General features: G+C 51.2%; 5 protein-coding genes across 5 annotated transcripts; 4 read left to right on the top strand and 1 right to left on the bottom strand.

Moving 5' to 3' along the window:
• Positions 1-278: 278 nt before the first annotated feature.
• HER10_EVM0003917 (uncharacterized protein) lies at positions 279-1882 on the top strand (the record flags this gene model as incomplete). Its single annotated transcript, XM_035473578.1, has 3 exons — positions 279-1460; positions 1547-1693; positions 1733-1882. The coding sequence occupies 3 exons, from the start codon at positions 279-281 to the stop codon at positions 1880-1882; spliced, it is 1479 nt and encodes a 492-aa protein (XP_035329152.1).
• Positions 1883-7068: 5186 nt separating this feature from the next.
• On the top strand, positions 7069-10521 carry HER10_EVM0009924 (3-isopropylmalate dehydratase large subunit 2; the record flags this gene model as incomplete). Its single annotated transcript, XM_035479395.1, has 8 exons — positions 7069-7156; positions 7236-7442; positions 7548-7747; positions 7816-8358; positions 8487-9027; positions 9242-9570; positions 9676-9853; positions 10079-10521. 8 exons carry the CDS (start codon positions 7069-7071, stop codon positions 10432-10434), a joined length of 2442 nt encoding a protein of 813 aa, XP_035329918.1. The 3' UTR covers positions 10435-10521.
• A 926-nt stretch (positions 10522-11447) lies between these two features.
• HER10_EVM0011339 (branched-chain-amino-acid aminotransferase) lies at positions 11448-13375 on the bottom strand. The gene is made up of 2 exons (XM_035480773.1): positions 13128-13375; positions 11448-13013 (listed from the first exon to the last, which is right to left on the bottom strand). The coding sequence occupies exons 1-2, from the start codon at positions 13246-13248 to the stop codon at positions 12217-12219; spliced, it is 918 nt and encodes a 305-aa protein (XP_035330085.1). The 5' UTR covers positions 13249-13375; the 3' UTR covers positions 11448-12216.
• A 592-nt stretch (positions 13376-13967) lies between these two features.
• HER10_EVM0000610 (3-isopropylmalate dehydrogenase) lies at positions 13968-15973 on the top strand. The gene is made up of 4 exons (XM_035470384.1): positions 13968-14367; positions 14441-14530; positions 14597-14692; positions 14755-15973. Exons 1-4 carry the CDS (start codon positions 14314-14316, stop codon positions 15616-15618), a joined length of 1104 nt encoding a protein of 367 aa, XP_035328776.1. The 5' UTR covers positions 13968-14313; the 3' UTR covers positions 15619-15973.
• A 454-nt stretch (positions 15974-16427) lies between these two features.
• HER10_EVM0007211 (RTA1 domain-containing protein) lies at positions 16428-18454 on the top strand. The gene is made up of 3 exons (XM_035483033.1): positions 16428-16810; positions 16928-17485; positions 17560-18454. The coding sequence occupies exons 1-3, from the start codon at positions 16589-16591 to the stop codon at positions 17977-17979; spliced, it is 1200 nt and encodes a 399-aa protein (XP_035329578.1). The 5' UTR covers positions 16428-16588; the 3' UTR covers positions 17980-18454.
• The last annotated feature ends 1252 nt before the right edge of the window (positions 18455-19706 follow it).

Genomic DNA, 19706 nt, shown 5'->3' with positions numbered 1-19706 from the left:
AGGAGTCGCTTATGCGAGTCTCCGCTCGCAATGCAAAGTCAGCGGACGTTTGGGGCCCATACAACATGCCTGTACTGTCACACTATCTGTTGTAAACGGCATCATAGAGGCTGTGATCAACAAAGACGATCGTCATGGCTAGTCGAATCCTCTGGAGGAGGGATAGATGGCGCCTACAAGTATTCGTCAGCCACGTTCCTGTTCAAACGAAAACCTATGGATGAGCATCCTACAGAGACAACAATTCCTACCCTTCTAACCTTTTTGATACGAGCACCATGCCCAATCTTATCATTTTTCAGATCTTTTCTCGGTATATCGGCCTATTTGCCTTAGTCTTGACGATTCCCGGTCTCGCTTTCGTACTATGGCGAGTGGCAAAATACCGGCATATTCCAGGCCCCTGGCCATGCCGAATTTCCCATCACTATATTGCAATGTTCGAATTGATTCGTCAAAGGCCTCAGGCAATCGCAAAATGGCATCGGACGTATGGCCCTTTCGTGCTTATTGCACCCGGAGAGGTGTCAATCTCCGACGTTACGGCTATGCGAGACCTTTACAGCAGTTCTAAGAGGAACCCTAAGAGCGATTATTTTGACCACTTCATTTATCACGGAGAGCGGTCAATATTTGCCGAAAAGCCTTACGAAGAGCACAAGGCGAAGAGAGGATTGTCTTCGGCGTTCTACCAGGCAACTTCCATCTACAAGTCAGAGATACAACAGCCTCTCCGGCAAAAGGCGCTTGGAGTCCGAGAGACACTTGAGAGACATTCCAAGCTGGAGCAAATCATCGATGTATTCCCCGTCATCAACCACTACGCATGGGACAACATCACCGCGTTGGTTTACGGACCAAGGCACTGCTCTCATGCTGTTCAAGGAGACTACACAGATCGCGACATTCTTGCCAGGCTCAAGAACACCGAAATGTGGAACTCCCTCAAGTTCAACCTACCTTTCGCCCACAACATAATGGAAAAGGCCGTTTCCATGTACACTGGCTCGTCCAAATTCCTATCGGCGGAGCGAGACCTCGATGTTTGGGCCATGCAGCGTCTGGCTTACTCACTTTCTGATCCCAAGTCATCGTCTGATTGGTCGCTCATCCGCCTCATTCAAGATCTCCGACTTGCTGGTCGTGATATCTCTGATGATTACGTGGCATGCGAGGTGATTGATAACCTCCACGCGGCTCAGGCTACCGTCACTGTTGCTTTGACGTATGTGGTCTACCACCTGAGCCGGAACCCTGACTGGCAGGCCAAGGTTCGAGCTGAGATTGAGGCGCTACCGCGGGAAGATGACGGTCTCCCGGTCTGGCAGTTGCTCGACAAAGCCCCTATTCTAGAAGCGTGCATAAGAGAGTCATATCGGATCAATCCAGTTTCTAGTGGGCGAGCCGAGCGCATATTGGCCAAGGGCACCCGATACGGCGATGTTTACATTCCCCCATACGTAAGTTGCCGGTTGCACTCCTGCTGCCGTAGAACCCAAGCCAGTATTCTACACGCCGTTCTAACATTTACCCATGTAAAAATTAGACCGTTGCATCCGCTTCGACCATTGCGTTGCACCTGGACCCGTCAGTCTTTCCCGAGCCGCTGGAATTCAACCCAAGGCGGTGGTTAGACGTCCAGCCTGAAGGCTTGTTAAGACTGGAGCGGTCTTTCATCCCGTTCGGGTATGGTGCCCGTCTATGCCTGGGCAAAGCATTTGCGACTCTCCAGGTGAAGATGTTGATATCTGCTGTTCTTCTCACGTTCGAGACTACATTGGACGAACCAAGTCGTATCATGGAACAATGGGGAACACAGGATGCTTTGCCGAAGGGGCTCAACTGTAAACTCCGTTTCCGGAAGAGACAAGATGTTTCATGAACAGAGCCGATGTTTAGTCGGATGAACCGGTAGCATCGGGACCTGACAGCTTGTCAAGAGACGGGACATGGAAAATAGTTCCGGTGGGGGAGGATCATTGTCTAGTGAGTAGCATAGTACCACAAAAAAAAACGAACGGGAATATTCGTAAACGGCTTGACCAAGAAACTTTCTCAAAGTGTCTTGACATTGCATCGCCAGCAGACCACAAAGGGTCTGGTTTGAGAGCGTTACGCCTAGGCCTAGCATTATTAAGGAGCTGCTGATCTTGGACACGTTGGCTGACTCGCTTTCCCCCAGTAGGTAAGAAACGTGCTTCCTTCGTGGTCTGACAATCAAACGTTCAAACCCTATATGTATTGGCATGCCTAGACCGAGCATGGAGGTGCGGCCGTTTGCGCGCTTCGGCGCGGGGAATAATGTCCGCAGTTGATCCCACGCGGAGCCCTCCCGTTGCATTTTCCCCGGGATCTCGGCACCGGGGTCGCTATGCTGGTACTAGGATTTGATGCGAGAATCCTTCCCCCTTCCCCTGGAGGCTTGTGGGACTCGCCGGCGGTGTGGATACAAACGCCTCAGCCTCGGTAGCACCGACACTGCCTTGGCGAAAGTTTAAGGTGCAGGAGGATTTCGAGAGACCCAGGTTGTTGAATAGTGTCACGGAAGGACGGGCTTTACTCCATGACGTGCTGCCGATATTCATATTGTTCCTGCCCGCTGCGGCCCGTCATTAGGCCTGTCTGTCTCTGATGTGTTTGATGCGGTTAAGAAATACTTCTGCAGCTTCCTGCAAGTTCAGCGCTTGACTGCATTCCGTACTTTTTTAGTCTTTTTTTTCTTCTTCGCTATACGGACCGAGTGCAGGTTGTGCTCTGAGTAGTTTATTTACAGTTGCCGCCACCATGAACACCATGAGCTGTGAGGGTGACATGAGGTCTCTTTTGATGGCCCTTACAGTCAACCCGGCCGAGCGGAGGAGAACACAAAACCGACTGGCAAAGCGAAAGTCCCGTATGCAACCTCAAAACCAACACACCTTACCCTGCCTACACCCTCACTTCACTATCTTTACCCTCACTCCCAGCCCAGCCCAGTCCAACACATGCCACAGCACATACCACAGCACATGCCACAGCATCATCCGTTATCATCCATCCAATAGAGAAGAGACGTTTAGAAACCAACAAGTCGATTTATTCTAGGAGCCAAGGGAAAGAGTGCCGCAGCAGCCGCCGCAGCAACGAGCCATGTCGCGTCATCATCCACAGCAACATCAGCAACAACGACGAGGAGGTCAAGAAGCGCTTCTTCTTCACCCCCAACGGTCACAGCAAGTGTGCTTACGCGTCTTTACGGTACCATTGTCACGAGAGTCTGGGCTAATGAGATTCTGCAGGACCTCACATACACCGCAGCACTTGCCGATCCGTTCGGTTCACTTCAGACCCCGCCGCATGAGTCGACCCAAGACTTTGGGCAGGCAGCAGTAATTTTCCCTGCTTCGGAAATGGGAGTGTCTGGAGAAGCTGCTCCACGGACGCTGCAACGAAACGCTGTCACTGATGACCTTGACGCGAGCTCATATTCAGCTGGAATCCCCCACAGCTTGAACACTGTCGAATTCATCGAGCCGTGGACATTAGACGCCAGCATGACACTCATGACACCAAACAGCAGACACGAAGACATGTCAGACCTTTCAACAGAAGATATCCTCACATTAGGGGTAAGTTGTATATCTCACTTCGTCCTACCATCACTTCCTTAATAGCACAGATGAGGATTTCTTATATAAGTAAGTCAAACCCCCCACTTCCCGGCACCCCCCTGTTTCTGGCACCCACAAAAACGCGAAAATCCACCACAACGCAATGCCCACCCCCAACCTCCTTTTATCACAACATTTTCAATTCGAGTCCAAATGGGCTCATTTTTTGCACATACCTTCTTCTATATCTAATGCCTCAATATACCGAAGATCAGCTTCGTCAGGCTCTCGAGGACATCTCAAACGGCAAGAGTCAAAAGAGAGCCTCATTGGAGTATGGGATACCACGATCAACCCTCCAACTACGTCTCCAAGGTGGTCAGACTAGGAAAGTGGCTTTGCTGACTGGCAGAGGCTGTCTCCTGACCAGGAGAGTAAGCTGGCACAATGGGTTCGCATTCAGGCTTCGCTGGGCCTCGCACCAACGCACCAACAGGTGAAGGAATTCGCAGAGCGAGTTCTGGCTGCTGCTGGGGATACCAAACCATTAGGAAAAGGCTGGATCTATGCCTTCGTGAGAAGGAACCCTATCATTAAGGTTCAGAGAAGTCGTTCCATCGATTCTAGACGCGTTAATGGGGCATCTACTGAGGTCATTAGGAACTGGTTTAAGTTCCTTGCTATCCCTGAGATCAAGGACATCAAACCAGCCAACAGATATAATATGGATGAGACTGGCATCCTCGAGGGTCAGGGAGCTAATGGGTTAGTGCTGGGCATGGCTGAGACGACGTCTGTTCGCAAGAAACAACCTGGGTCGAGGGCATGGGTCTCTATCATTGAGTGTATCTCAGCCTTGGGTAGGGCACTTCTCCTCTTATCATTTTCAAAAGACGGTCCAACAACAGTGGTTTCCATTACATCTGGTTCCATACGATGGGTGGGAGTTTACAGCAACAGATAATGGCTGGACTACAGACTTAACTGCCATTGAATGGTTAGAGAAGGTGTTTATCCCACAGACTATGCCCGAGGCTGAGGGCGAGGCTCGACTGTTGATTGTGGATGGGCATGGGAGTCATACGACGACAGACTTCATGTGGAATTGCTATATTAACAATATCCATTTACTGTTCTTACCACCACACTCTCATGTCCTCCAGCCACTTGACCAGTCTGTCTTCAGCCCTGTTAAGTCAGCCTATCGGAAGGAGCTCGGTTACTTGTCTCAATGGAACGACTCTACCATTATAGGTAAAAGGAACTTCCTGGACTGTTACCAGAAGGCTCGACTTGCTGGTCTATCAGTCTCGAACATCAGAAGTGGTTGGAAGTGGACTGGTCTACACCCTGTAGCGATGGTTAAGCCCTGATGAACCCTATGGTATTACCTGAGCCTTCTGCTGCTGCCCACCACACCCAAACCAACCAGTCGGGGCAAAAAGCGATGCCATAATGGTCAACAAACTACCCCTGTTGAGCCATGGGATTCTGCTTCCTCTGCAGTGGTCTGGTCGACACCCAGGAAGCTGGCAGAGCTCAGCGGTCAACTGCACTTATACACCCAACTCGACAATGATACCAGCACTCAACGGCTGCTGTTCAGGAAGGTGAAAAAAGGCTTCACAGAGCAGGCCTGGCAACTGGCAGCTGCCCAGCAGCAGCTGGCTCACCTGAGGGCCTAAGTTACCAACGCTGCAGTTAGGAAGAGGAAGACTGTTCAGATCGATCCCAACACGAAGTTTGCGAACATCAGGGATATCCATCGGGCTCAAATCGAAGCGGGTGAAAAGGAGGTTATTACGGCTGAATCCAGCGACTCTGAATGCCCTAGTGAGGCTGGCAGTTGTATTGTAGTGGGTGTGGTTGAGGATCAATAGTTAATAGTAATGAGGAGGTTGGGTTGTGATCCCATCGTTTTTGTGGGTGCCAGAAACAGGGGGGTGCCAGGAAGTGGGGGGTTTGACTTACTCATTCGGAACCTCTCACATTTCATTTTTCTGCCCTAAATCTCAGCAACGATCAAAAGTTCCGTTGCTTTGCACGTTCATTTGCTGACAATATGGGGAAAGTTTGCGAGGCCAACTCAAGGAAGCCCTTTGCACATTGCAGCAACACACGGCCACATCAACGTAGCTAAAACGCTGATCCTCCACGGTTCGGATGTCAATGCCGCGGATAAAGCTGGGCTGGCCCCGATCCACTACGCGACGCAAAACAACCAAGGTCCCATGGTGACCATGCTTGCGGAGCATGGAGCTGACGTCGACTTCTTGGACCCGGACGGTTGCACGCCTCTCTATAGAGCGGCGGAAAGTGGGAACAAAGCAATGGTTGAGCGTTTACTGCGACACGGAGCGAAGCTGAGCTAGGAAAGTAACAGAAACGGAAACAAACGACTCTGGCACGGAGTCAGAGTAGCATGGGAAACGGAGGAGTATTGTCAAATTTGGTGGTAATCTAAGTTTGCTTGTGTAGAATAGGCCTGTTATCGAACATGTTCACAAATCAAGATCATTCTATACGTGTTACTCAACCCACTTCTCATGTGGTGCCGCATTGCAAGGTGACCCATGTGTGCCAAAATCCGGGTCGTTCTGATGCCTGTGCTTCTCAGTCAGCCTCAACCGTATCTTGAACGTTACACACGCCCAGGTCGCCAAAAAGACCAGACATCGAAGTCATGTTTAACTTTTGCTGCCCATGCAAAGAAGCTCGTGTTGTGGAGCTAAGCATGCCGTGAACCCGTCTTAGTTCTCACGAGTAATTCAGGAGACGTGCGATTTCAGTCCCTTGGCCAAGCAAGCAGAGCTAAACTATCAAATTAGCACATGGGTATCTTCGCATAGCCATCTGGCCCAGCTCGGCAGATACACGGACTCCGGATTAACGCCTGGAACGATTGATGCCTTTCGATCATTCGAAGTGGTTAAGTTTACAGAGCAACTTGCCAACAGAGGAGGGCGTCCGAAGACGGAACTTCTCTGTGGGGCCGGCCGCCACAGCATCGGAGCCAGAATGTTTTCATCCCCCTGTAGCCATGGCTTTTCAAACGTGCTGACGATGCAGCGTCTGTCACAACAACGTGTCTGGTTTGGATACGACTGGAATAGAACACTCTCGCAATATGAAAAGCAGTGAGGTCACATACACATGTCGTAAACATTGAGATTGACGAGGTGTTTAGACGCTGCACAGACGCCCGCACGGATGGATCATAGGATGACTTTGCGTCCAATCTGACGTTCGCTTTTCCAGCTGACGAGACATTCCCAGCGCCAGGTGAATGACAGAACAAAAAATCAATGGTTCTTTGGATTCAGTTATGAAGCTCGTGATATCCTTATGATATCTATTAAAGAAGCCTTGGGCCAGGTTGGTGTCTCGGTCACTCATTGTCCCGTCAAAGTAATACACAGCATCTACAAGATTCAATCGAAGGTTGCGCATCGTTCATTGCTGAATACTTCACACAAGCATGGCGGAACAGAGCTTCAACGAGCAGCTCCTGCAGCTATTGGCTGCAACACGAGATCTCCACTTGCGAGACGAGGGGACACCCAACGGTGGTAAGTGTCCAAATGTCCATATCCCCTGTTCATCGCTAGACAGACCTGATGCCCAGATTAGGAACGTCGGATATAGAGACTAAAAGCGCCGAGCATCCTCTGGTTGTTCTTTCTGCCCTGGCAGCTAGACTGCAGCGAGATGGCAAGGAGAAAGAAGCGAAAACAATTCTGCAGGTCGTCAGCATCGCCACGGCGTCCCCCGACTACGGCGGTATGGGTTTGACCTGGACCGGGGAGTTGAGCGCAACGGACCGCAGCGAGCTGATTCTGCTCACATCTGCATGTAAGCATACTTCCTTTCTTTTGCTGTGCCGCGAACTCCCAGTCAACCCCTGGTTTTGCCGCATTTATTGGATGAACACTGATCGGGAACGACTTCCTTCATTAGGGCTCGAGAGTCTGAATTCCAACGATCGACGGGGGGGACCGATCGTTCCCTTAGTGAGCCGGCCTGCCGGCCGCCGCCCCATGAATGTTACGGAAAAGATATTTGCTCTGCATGACGTGACTCGCACAGGATGGGTCCGAACAGGGGACACAATTAGAGTTTCTGTCGACTGGATCATGGCTAGCGAGGCTAGCTGGCATGTATGTTTACACGTTACCCTCACCTCTAAGTCCCCACAGGCCTGGATGGCTTGCTGACGTTGAACTAGGGCATGCTTCAAGTCTACAACAAGCTGGGAGACCCTGGAATTTTCTCGAATTCCAACTTCTGGCTGGCTGGCGATCATGTGGTTGATCCAAGGCTGATGGACACGCCCCTTGTGCAGAAGCTGGTTGGCGAGATGGACTTTGCTCGTAAGAAGTTCAAGATGACACAGTTCCAGGGCAACAATTACACCATCATGCACACCGAGTTCTACCGTGAGCGGGCCCAACCAGGCCAAATCATCATTGGCTCGGATTCGCACACATGTAGCTCTGGGGCCGACGGTTGTCTTGCGATTGGACTGGGTGCAACCGAGGTCACGATGGCTCTGGTTACTGGAGAGATCTGGTTCAAAGTTCCCGAGGTCGTCGAGATCCACCTAGTGGGCAAGCCCCAGCGCGGAGTCGGAGGTAAAGATATTATCCTCTATATTCTTCAGCAACTTAAACGGAATACGGTTGCTGCGGATCGGGTTGTTGAGTATACAGGCCCCGGGTGCCGATGGTTGAGCTCCGACGCCCGCTTTGCCATTGCAAACATGACTACCGTAAGCAATTGCCTTTGTTTTTACCCTTTTTGATCTCACTGAGTCGATTCCTATTTATCCCGCCGGCACGGCATGCAGACCCTTGGCACTTTGCACTAGGTTTCAGGGTTGGCTAACTTCAAAATCAGGAGTTTGGTGGCATCACAGGGATATTCGTGCCCGACGAAGTCACCAAAGACTTTATCGATGCCCGTAAAACAGCCCATCACAGGACCGCATCGTACTACTTCAAGCCTGATGAGGGATGCTCCTATGCGGAGTCACATACTATCGACGTCTCTCTGGTCGAGCCCTTTGTGGCCAAGTACCCGAGCCCCGATGATGTAGTGCCGGTGTCCGATGTGGCAGGTACTCACCTTGATGGCGTCTTCATCGGTGCTTGCACAACAGCGGAGGAGGATCTTGTCATGGGCGCGCTTGTGCTGCAGGCTGGCTTGGACGCGGGAAGGAAGCCGGTGGCCCGGGGAGAGCGCCGCGTTGTCCCCGGAAGCCGCCCCATCGCCGACTACCTTCGAAAGACAGGCCTCGCAGACATTTACGAAAGAGCGGGCTTCATCATTGGCATCCCTGGATGCAGCTACTGTGTTGGTATGGGCGCTGACATGGCCAAACCTGGGGAAGTCTGGCTTAGCAGCCAGAACCGCAATTTCGAGAACCGTATGGGCAAGGGTAAGTCTCGTGGGATACACTCACGATCGTTCTTATTTCCCTGTCTGTCCCTTTTTGGCCAAAACTGCCCGCAGATTTGCCCCGTTTCCTGGTGGACCCGCGAGCAGTTTTGTGATATTGCACAAGAGACCCCTCTCAAGACCCTCTCGAGACCCAAACTCAGCTGAGAACAAATGCAACGCTGGACAATGTAAGCTGACAAGTGGCATGACAGGGGCTATCGGCAGTTTGGCGTCCGCTGCAACGGTGGCTGCGTCGTCTTTTGACATGGCTGTCACTTCTCCACAAGATCTTATTGACCTCATCCCAGCGGATCGATGGGCCGCCGTCAAGGGCAAAGGATCCCTTGCCGATGGTATCCTCAGCCAACCGCAATGGGTGGAGCCGCCAGGCCAAGATGCCGAAGAGGATGCGAAGAACGTTGCGGAGGATCAGGGACCCAGCACGTCCGGCGAGGACGCGGCCGCCGACCAGGCTAAGCCCGGCTCCGGGACCATTAGGAGTAAGATCTTCCGTCTAGGAGATTTTGTTGACACCGATGCGGTAAGCCACCTTTCCCTTGCTTCGCTTCCGATTCGCGAATTGCACATGAAGCCAGCAAAAGAGACGCATAAGAAACAATGTTCTAACGGGCCGTCCCGCAAATAGCTTGCGCCTGCACAATACCTTCTCACATCCAAGAACAACGAGGAGCTCGGCACTCATTGCCTCGAGTTCACCAACCCTGAATTCCGGCAGCTCGTTAAGGAAGGTCACAAAGTCATTGTTGCTGGCGATGCGTTTGGCTGTGGATCTAGTCGTCAAGAGGCTGTGCAAGCTTTACTAGGTGCGTCGGAGTCTCATTCCCTCAATCCTTTGCATGTTCCTTTGCACATAAGCCCCCTCGCTCTCGGTGATTCTTACCGCCGCATTGTCCGTCAAAGAGTTTGTCCGCCGGCAGAAATGAGTCTCCGAAGTGATCATCATCATCATCATCGTTATCACCATCCTTCATTCCTTCGTGCCGTTCCTTCGTTCGTAATGGTAGGCTGACCAGACGTTACTGTATTAGGCGTCGGTGTCGAATGTGTCATCGCAAAGGCATTCGCGTTCATTTACAGCCGAAACCAGCCGTCCCTGGGTCTGTGGGGCTTCACCATCGACGATCCCTTATTTTACGAGAAGGCGCAGACAGGAACCAGCATTGAGATCGACCTGGATCGCAACGTGCTGACTGTCGACGGCGAGACCTTCGAATTTCAGTTGTCCGTGCTCGAGAAGAAGCTGACCAAGATGGGCGGCATGACAAATGCCTTCAACCAATTTGGCAAACGCATCTACGACGTCTTGACGGGTCGCAAAGCCTCACAGGGCGGCGTCGCAAAGGAACTCAAGGCTAAACCTGCCCAAGATGTCATGGCATGGTGATCATGCACATGTGGGCTCTACGGATGTTAAGGGGCCGGTGGAGGGGACTAGATTTATGCAGGGTCTCGACCCGTGGTTCAGCAGGACATGGAGTTGAACAAGTCGTAGTCGTACCATATCCAGGTACTTAGTGTACGGCGTAATAGATTGTCACCGTATACCGTACGGATATTAGTATAGCCTTCAAGCTTTTTTTTGCGCGCGCGCTACGTCTTCGGTGACTCTCAATGATTTTGGTGTTTGTGTGTTGGCAGCTTGGCATTGGAAGGCCCCTCCTGAATCATCGTTTTCCGCAGTATTCGTGTAGGTCTAGGCGCAAATATTTACATTGGACAGCGATGACCTCGGTGTAGAAACCCTTGAAAAGCTAATTTTGGGGTCCAGATCCATATTCAAAAGACCCTTACACCATCTTTGGTCAGCAGTAGCTGCAGTGGCTGCAGGCTACATCAGTAAGAGCCAGAGCAGACCTTACAGGCCTAGAATGGCTGTTGCAAGGGCTCAGACGGGGAAGCCGGGGCCAAATTCTGGCCATGCTGCATGTTCTGTATGGCATTTCTTGATCGCAAGCAGCTGTGGTACGATGTAGGCGGGTGACTGACTCGAGCGAACACAACGGCTGTTCATCGGAAACTATGTCCCACATCGCCAATACCTGAGGTCAATAGTGTAGCAAAGGTATGTCTTTCTGCAAGCGAGGCAAGCTGCGAAACAGCGGCCGAATATGCGATCGTATCGTACCCATGGTAGGATGATTGGCCCAAGTCAAGTCTGTAGAGGAGCATTGCAACGCTTGGCGACCTGCTCTAGAACCGACATTCTAGTTAGCTTGCCCGAGTTTTAGTGGATTGACTGACTCAACGACTGGGATACCCTTCCTGGGTAATGTTTGCGCTGTCACTCGGAATCATTATAACACAATTATAGATGCAAGGCGGGACAGCTGTGATACTGCAAGTGTTCAAGAACCCCGCAAAATGAATACGCCCGTAGCTCGAGCATCTTACTCGTGGATCCACCTCCTGAAATCAGGATATATTACCCAGTCCTCTATTGATTCCACCAGGAGTCAACACGGAGCACTCCTTGGTAAGTTTCAAGGGGACGCCCACCGGCCCGGTTTTTAAGAAACGAAAGCACACAGCAAAGCTCCATACGTATTCGTACTGCGTATTTCGAGCGGAATGACCCTGATGGACTTGGAAAAGCAATCTATCTTGAGCAATGCGCAACTCTATCCATCTCTGCCCAATGGCCACAGTTGGGGTCTATCCGCTTCGTATGATACCTATAAATCCAAAAACAAAAAACGTGAGTCGTTCGCCGCCTCAAGACCTCGGTACCGAGAGTTACTCCGGAGACTTCACTGACCCAGTGTTGGTGATCCGCTCAATGTCGTTGCGCAAAGCAACGTCATCGAGTTCTTCCACCCAACCCCACGGCTCTGTATACAGGCCCCGCTTGATTCCTTGCAACCTGTCTGTCAACCTGGCATAAGCGGATTGCGGAGACTGCGCATCGACGGTAAACGCGAACCGCTCGCCAGTCGACTCGCGCTCAATGGCGCTTACGGGCACCAGCGATGATGCGGTGCCGACGGTGTAGACCTCAGAAAAGTCGCCAAGCTCTGTGAACGGGATCTAAAGCCATGACGCCGGGACATTATTAGCGGTAATCTCCCATAAAACTCAAAAACTTCCGCCGAGATCTCGCTCCTCCCCCACATGGAACGTTGAAGAGAGGAATGGAACGCTGAGAGAGCAATTGGCTCATGGTGGTGGATCAAACGAGAAACTCAAAACTTACGGGACGCTTCTCAACCTTCCATCCAAGTTCCTGGGCAATTTGTCCCACGCTGTCAACTGTGATACTTGGGAGGATATGCTCGTCTTTGGGGATGACCATTGTAGGCGGGGCTCCAGTCACAGCCGATTCTGCCTTGATTCCAATAAAGCCGCTAGCAGAGAACTCGTGGATGAAGGACTGCGTCTCGGCGTCTAGGTGGAGTGTCAACCCGTAACCTTGCTTTCGTGCCCGTCCCATTATCGGAATGGTGGGCCCATAATTCCCACCGACTTTGAAGGCACCGGTGCCTTTCGGCGCCGTACGATCGAATCCCTCCACAACCAATGCTTTGAGGCCCGTTGCTCCATACAACAGCCCGACCGGCGTGACCAAGACGGCGAACGTGTACTCCTCCGCCGTGTACATGTTCATAGTCGGGCTGCTTGCAAAGACGACTGGGCGCACATACATGGAGCACCCACCCTCGAACGGAGGTACAAAATCGCTGTTGAGTTGAACGGCCAACCGCACCGATTTGGCAAACAAATCGGCCGGGACGGCCGGAATGTCAACGGCAGCGGCAGACCGCGCGAATCGGGCCGCATGGCTCGCTAGCCGGAAAAGCTGGACGCTGCCTGACTCGCTGCGAAAGACGCGTAGCCCCTCAAAGGCTTGCTGCCCGTAATTAAGCGCCGGGGACAGGCCGTGAACTCTTAGGTAAGGCTCCTGTACCCAGCGCGGTTGGCTCCAAGTGCCGGACTTGACTGTAAATGTGCATTCGATGTGGCCGTTTACTAAGCACTGTTATTACCACCCATCCAACCCAAAAGCTCTTTTAACGGGTGTCATCGCTTGCACCATGTTGACTGACATCAGACCACAGTGACCCCATTCATAAACGGACTGACCTTGGAAAGGCGTAAAACCGATTTTGCTCCATTCTACGTCCGTCTTCGGCGGACGAACTGCGAAGAGCATCTCGCTCTCGCTCTCGCCAGGCGCTGAAGAATGTGCGGGAATAGAACCCATGGTAGCAGATATTTCGTAAGAAAAACGAGGATCGTGGTGCCGACAGCCGGTAGAACAAGTCACTACAGAAAAGTCGCAGTGATAGAAGAACAGCTTAAGTCAATAAAGTAGGTAATGGAAGTTGACCAAAGCGACGATAGCCCCCATTTGAATCACGCTCGACTATGGCTCTCTTAAACTGCAATTCTACGGTCCGATAACGAGATGCTGAATACATTAGTCCGCACTCTCAAGTTGGTTATCTTCCATAGCTGACCGTCAGCGTCTGACCACAATCTCTAGCTAGAACATTTCCCGCTTGACCATACAGCTGTGGGAGTCTTGCAACGCGTTGTCCGGCGCATCTGGAACGCCACTATCTGTAGTAGTAATACTCTAGCCACAGTATCTCATTGAGCCCGTCTCCAGTCTTAACTGGCTGTGCCGTATGCAAAGTCCCTTGGCTGTACGCGCTGCTCCGTGGTTCCGTTGGGGACGGCCATGTGGGCCTGGGGATTTAAACTTTCTCGGGGTTTTGTGACACGGTCACACGGAGGAGGCCTATAATCAGTATTGTCTTGCCGCCGAGTTCCGATTGACCGAATCGAAGGGGGTCATGTTGGGGCGCCAGGGCCAAAAGACTAATGGACCCTTGTTTCTTCGTTGGAACATCGTAAGACGGTCGACTAGCCGGGACCAGGGCCATATGCGAGGTCAGCAAAATCATCATACTCGCAGGGCGGGTGAGCCCCTGATCTACGGATAGATTCGCATTCCCGTCACATTCTCAGCCTGAATGCACAGTCTTCTCTCTCTGTCACTGGAACTGCTTACCTCCAATGCATTGTCCGGCAGGCAAGCAGCGTCAACATCATGAACCCCCAAGTTATGTCTGGCCGAGCTCGGCTCGAAGGAAACAATTGCAAAGCCAAACATGAGAATGGACAAACTCAATCGGGAGCCATGTGTATACTTGAAGAAGGAAAACGCGATCTAGATCTCATTTATGAAGATTCAGCAATTCTGTTCAATTGCTTTCCCATCTAACTTCTAAGCCAAACCACCGAGAAACTGTAATTTGTCAAAATGACTGCTACGTTCAAGATTGTTGTTTTTGGTGGAGATTACGCCGGGCCAGAGGTATGCCCAACTTCCCCAGCTCACCCACACACCCTTTGAGGTGGATGAGTTCCGTCATTAATCATAAATGCAGGTCATGTCTGAGGGGCTCAAGGTCCTTCATGAAGTCGCCCTCCGCCACCCCGAAATCAAGTTCAACCTGACGCATCACCCCATAGGCGGAGTATGTCGACACCGAAGTTTCTGCCAGACCGCGTATTATGACGCTTTCTAACCCTTTTCGTCACAGGCATCATTTGATCTCCACGGAAAGCCGATCCTTCCCGAAGCTCTTCAAGATGCAAAGGAGGCCGATGCAATCCTGCTAGGCGCAGTCGGTGGCACTGTAAGACACCCATGCCGGTAACTGCCCTCGACAAACCGCCTTGCTGACCACAAGCTCCAAAGAAATGGGCAGGACAGGTTCCATCCGTTGAAGCCGCGAGTCTCGGAACTCTGCGCCGCGAACTAGATGCATTCGGCAACCTGCGTCCGATCACTTTCCCCGCCCCGTCCCTAGTTGACACGTCGCCAATGAAGGCCGACATTTGTAGAGGCACCGACATTCTCATCGTTCGCGAGCTTACTGGTGGTATTTATTTTGGACACCGAGAGCGCGGCGATCTCATTGCCAAAGATACGGACCAGTACACCTATGAGGAGGTCGCCAGAGCAGCGCGGTTGGCTGGCAACCTGGCTAGGTTAACAACACCGCCTAAGCCCGTCATCAGCCTTGACAAAGCAAACGTGCTCGCGGCTTGCGGCAGCTTTTGGCGTCGCGTCGTCACCGAAGTCTTGAGCAAAGAGTTCCCCGATGTCCGTTTCGAGCACCAGCTTGTGGACAGTGCTGCCATGACTCTGGCCTGCAACCCAACCAAGCTCAACGGCATCGTGTTGACGAGTAACCTATTTGGTGACATCATTAGTGATCAAGGAAGCGCCATTGCTGGCAGCATTGGTCTTCTCCCCAGCGCTAGTTTGCGAGGTATCCCACCGCAATCCGGCAGTAGCATGATAAAAGGCTTGTATGAGCCAGTTCATGGATCCGCGCCAGATATCGCCGGAAAGCAGTTGGTCAATCCTGTTGGCATGATCCTTTCTGTTGCCATGATGTTCCGTTACTCTCTCAACATGCCCGAAGCGTCTGATCTGATCTGCAAGGCTGTTAGCGATGCGATTGAGTCTGGTATTCGGACTTCGGACTTGGGGGGCACGGCGACGACAAGCCAATTCGGCGATGCAGTGGTCAAAATCATTTCTCAACTTCCTTGAGAGGGGGAAAGGCACATTAGTTGTAGGCTAAAGGGTATGGCTAGCACGAACTCCCAGACATGGATGCGAGTATTACAATCCGGGATTCATAGACTATACAAAGAGGCGAAGGCATGACAGGGTAGAAATATGCTCCCGGGCGGTTACATTGCACTCTTGATATTACCTAAAATGCACACCATCTGAAAAGTCTGACACTAGTTGCTCTATCTTTAAAAGAACGTACGGATACACTGAGTGCCTTTTGTATTGTTAGGAGCTAGTTCGATGATCGGGTCTTAGAAGATAATTCCACGGTTGGTACACAGAGTCGGAGAAAGGTTTCTCTTGGTAGGTCAACAAACACAGATTGACGTGATCAAGACGCGGAGTAACCGCCCAGTCAAAGTCCGGTTTCTGGTCAAAACCAACTTGACCCAATGGCTCGTCAAAGCTTCTTCTCTTAAAAGAAGCATTGTCACCACTAAAGCTCAAGAAGTCGCTAACCGTCGTCACATTTTAGACCCCCTTACCCCTGTTGCACACGTTTCTCGTGTTGGTTGGATAGTGGTCTGTTACAACTAGACCCGCTTAGAAGTGACCCCGGAGGGTCAATGGAGGGTCGATCATGCCGAGTCGCCGGCGGTGCTGGAGGGAGGACGCGTCATTTGCGAGACACAGAGGTCGACCAACTTGCTTTCCCTCTAGGCACCAGCCTTGGCACTCTAAACGCTCGGAATGCAGTCGATGCCGCTTTGAGATAGTCTTTCAGTGCCCATCATCTTTAAGTTGGATATCGAAGCCAACTTGAAGGATTTGGTTGGCAAAGTTTTGCAATGATATCGAGTGGAAAAACAGCGGATTTTCATTTTCTAGACTAAACGACCATCATATGGAATGTCTTCCTATGTTTGCTCGCTGTAAAGACTAGTACTTGTTCATCCTCATCTTTCTCTTTCTATTTTACCTCGGCACTACCGGAGCAAGCATAATGTTCCCAACACCGACGCTGATGATTCGGGACGATGGCGATGATGATCCTCCGAGAACAGATTGCACGAGTGCGGTGCCGGGGCCGAACGGAGCGGTTCCTTGGGACGCTTGCAATTCAAATTACAACTTCCATCCCGAATTGACACCCGCGATCGCAACAGCTTCGATATTTGGTGTTCTGACTTTGGTTCATCTTATCGAAGCTATATGGTACCGAAAAGTAAGATGATGCATCCGAGACTTCCCTTGAATTGGTCTTCTCTTTTCACAAAGAGCAACGCCAACCATCGGAATAAGTTAGTGAAGAGTATCAATACTGACATTGACCACCGCATAGCCTTTCACATGGACAGTTCTTATGGCGGCAAGCTGGGAAATGGGCGCATTCATTCTTCACGCATATGGCTCGCAAGATCAACAAGCCCAGGGGTACGCCACAGGCCATCAGGTGCTATTCCTATTGGCTCCTGTATGGCTCAACGCCTTTGTGTACATGACATTTGCGCGAATGGTTTACTTCTTCCGACCAGGCGGAGAGCCTCGAGTTTGCTACATTCCAGCAAGATGGCTTGGGCGCATTTTCGTCGTTGCTGACATCGCCACATTCATCGTGCAGGCCACGGGAGGTGTCATGGCTGGTCCAACAGTAGAGCCTAATACAAGGGCAAAGGGGGTCAAGATTTACATCATCGGCATGGGTGTCCAAGAGGGCTTCATTGTGGTGTTCTTGATGTTGATGGCTCGCTTCCATTATCGTGCTCTACAAATGAACAGAGAAGATGTGTACGGACTGGAAGGCGGTTCGTACGACCGGGAGGATGAAGAAGGCTACATGCCACGACGGAACTGGAAAGCCCTTCAGTTTGCACTTTATGCAGCTTTGCTTGCAATTACGGTTAGTCCTACCCTAATCCTACCCTCTACGATGCCTTTGAACGCAATTTTACTGACGGCTATTGGCACGCTTAGGCCCGTATCATTTTCCGTCTCGTCGAGTTTACCGGAGGCATGACTCCTGAGGAGAACCCCATACCTTTTACAGAAGCATACGCATATGCCCTAGACGCCTTCCCCATGATGTTGGCGTTGCTTATTCTCGCCGTGATACATCCTGGTCGAGTCCTTCAGGGTACGAATAGCGAGTTTCCCAGGAAGGGATGCCGACAGAAGCGTAAGGAGAAGAAGGAGAAAAAGGCGGTAAAGAAGGCAGCCAAGCAGGAGCGCAAGGCAACCAAAGAGGAGAAGAAACGAATCAAGAACGACCGGAAAAAGATGAAGAAATATGGAGAGGTACCTGATGCAGAACCGGATAGCTATGGGATGGGGCTGATTGATGGGCAGAACCACGAGCCCATGCGATATGCAGACTACGCTAGGTACGCCAGATGAGTGTTGAACCCGAGAAGCTATGACAGGACTCAATCATTCACATTTATCAGATAATCAACATCTCTGTGTACATGTACTCATGTTTGCAAGGCTACCTGCTGTCTTTTCGCTTTTTCAACAACACTTTTATCCGCTGTTCGTCTACACCACCCAAGGAACACAGGTTCCTACCACGTAAATAGACTGACCACAATGCCCAACGCCGCTTCATCGAGAGAATTAGACCTGGTGGACCCGAGTTGGCCAGCGAGACAAGTAATTTACCCCAGAAACGTCGCTTTTGAGAACACATCCGTAGTCCGCTTATTCATGAGAGCCGTTACTGTTGCTCGCTGAAAATACCGCCACCTCGTTTAGAATGAATCTTTCTTCAACTTCCTTCGCTCTCTCTTACGACTTGGCGCTCTCCTTACACCTTTGGATGCAACGTAGGCTATTCATGTCGGCGTCAGATTCCAGACTTCTTACGAATACACGTCGTAGCTGACATTGCATATGTATAATGGATCCGGATCCTGGCATATTGACAAGACCCAAGGAGGGGGCACCCCTGGTGGATCTGCCAACGCTTTTGAGTTTTGTCTGTGCATGCATGTCATCCCGAATTTCGGGAATGACACGAGCAGTACACAACGTGTTGATGTGAGGAACTGATCATGGCTTGAAGTTTTGAATTCTCACGCAATAGCTTTCGGAGACCTCCAGGTCAATGCTGATGCACAGTCAGCGGAAGAGAATGGTCAATTCAAGAATAGATCAACGTGTGCCTAAATAAACAGGACTATCATGTCAATAAGTCAGTAAGAGGTCATCGAAGACTGGGTCAAGACACCGATACCACCCAAGACCGCCGACATGTCTTTCCTGATACTCGGCCCGGCGTTGCCATTCGTGGTTATTCTATTGCTTCTTGAAGTATTCTTGTTCCAACTTTTGTACCGAACTTTCATAGGAGGTCTTTCAAAAGTCCCCTCCGCTCACTGGACTTGCTCTTTCAGTCCTATTTGGATTCTTTGGCAGCGCTACCAAGGGAAGGAATTGAAAGCTGTTCTCGCAGCTCATGAAAGACTGGGCAAGATTGTACGAGTCGCGCCGCAAGAGATCAGCATCAGCGACTATGAGACTGGTGTTCGTCAAGTCTACAACGCCGGGTTTGAAAAGCCGGGATACTTCGATTTCTTCCAATACTATGGGTAAGTGTTAACATCATTCCCGACGATTGCTCCATCCCACTCTCACAGTTTTGGTAGCCCCAAGTTGTGGCAATTTCACTCACTGACCTACTTGTCTTTTAGACAGCGGAATTCTTTTGCCAGCCGGAGCCGAGCAGACCATGCCGCATGCCGCCGACGAGTCTCCTCGTCTTACTCCAAGACGACACTCTTTGCCTCCGAGACGCTGAGCAAAGTAACTCACAACATCATGTATCAACGTCTCATCCCAGTTCTCCAGCATCACTCTGCACACGGACAACCGGTAGAGCTTTTGAGACTCTGTTATGCCTCAGGATTGGACATGCTCAACTGTTACATTCTGGGTCTTTCCAGCGGACCCGACTTTACTCGAAACCCTGAGTTGACAGAGATGTGGCTGGAGCACTACGAGAACAGATACAGTCCTCAGGGCTTCTGGCTTCAGGAACTCCCCAAACTCTATCACGGGCTTCGCAAGATCGGACTCGATGTGATGCCTCGTAAGCACTACGAATCGACCGAGTGGATCGAGAA

This window comes from Colletotrichum scovillei (assembly GCF_011075155.1).
Source record: "Colletotrichum scovillei strain TJNH1 chromosome Unknown Contig00009, whole genome shotgun sequence".
Taxonomy (NCBI): Eukaryota; Fungi; Ascomycota; class Sordariomycetes; order Glomerellales; family Glomerellaceae; genus Colletotrichum; species Colletotrichum scovillei.
This window is presented reverse-complemented; position numbering and strand designations above follow the sequence as displayed.

Excerpts from the sequence above, each read along its gene's own strand:
- HER10_EVM0000610 (XM_035470384.1), top strand. The coding sequence starts at position 14,314 with ATGACTGCTACGTTCAAGATTGTTGTTTTTGGTGGAGATTACGCCGGG. Across the intron at positions 14,531-14,596 it reads CGCATCACCCCATAGGCGGA|GCATCATTTGATCTCCACGG; the intron begins GTATGTCGACAC and ends TTTTCGTCACAG. Across the intron at positions 14,693-14,754 it reads TAGGCGCAGTCGGTGGCACT|AAATGGGCAGGACAGGTTCC; the intron begins GTAAGACACCCA and ends CAAGCTCCAAAG.
- HER10_EVM0007211 (XM_035483033.1), top strand. The coding sequence starts at position 16,589 with ATGTTCCCAACACCGACGCTGATGATTCGGGACGATGGCGATGATGAT. Across the intron at positions 16,811-16,927 it reads AAGCTATATGGTACCGAAAA|CCTTTCACATGGACAGTTCT; the intron begins GTAAGATGATGC and ends ACCACCGCATAG. Across the intron at positions 17,486-17,559 it reads CAGCTTTGCTTGCAATTACG|GCCCGTATCATTTTCCGTCT; the intron begins GTTAGTCCTACC and ends TGGCACGCTTAG.
- HER10_EVM0011339 (XM_035480773.1), bottom strand. The coding sequence starts at position 13,248 with ATGGGTTCTATTCCCGCACATTCTTCAGCGCCTGGCGAGAGCGAGAGC. Across the intron at positions 13,014-13,127 it reads CGGTTTTACGCCTTTCCAAG|TAAACGGCCACATCGAATGC; the intron begins GTCAGTCCGTTT and ends AACAGTGCTTAG.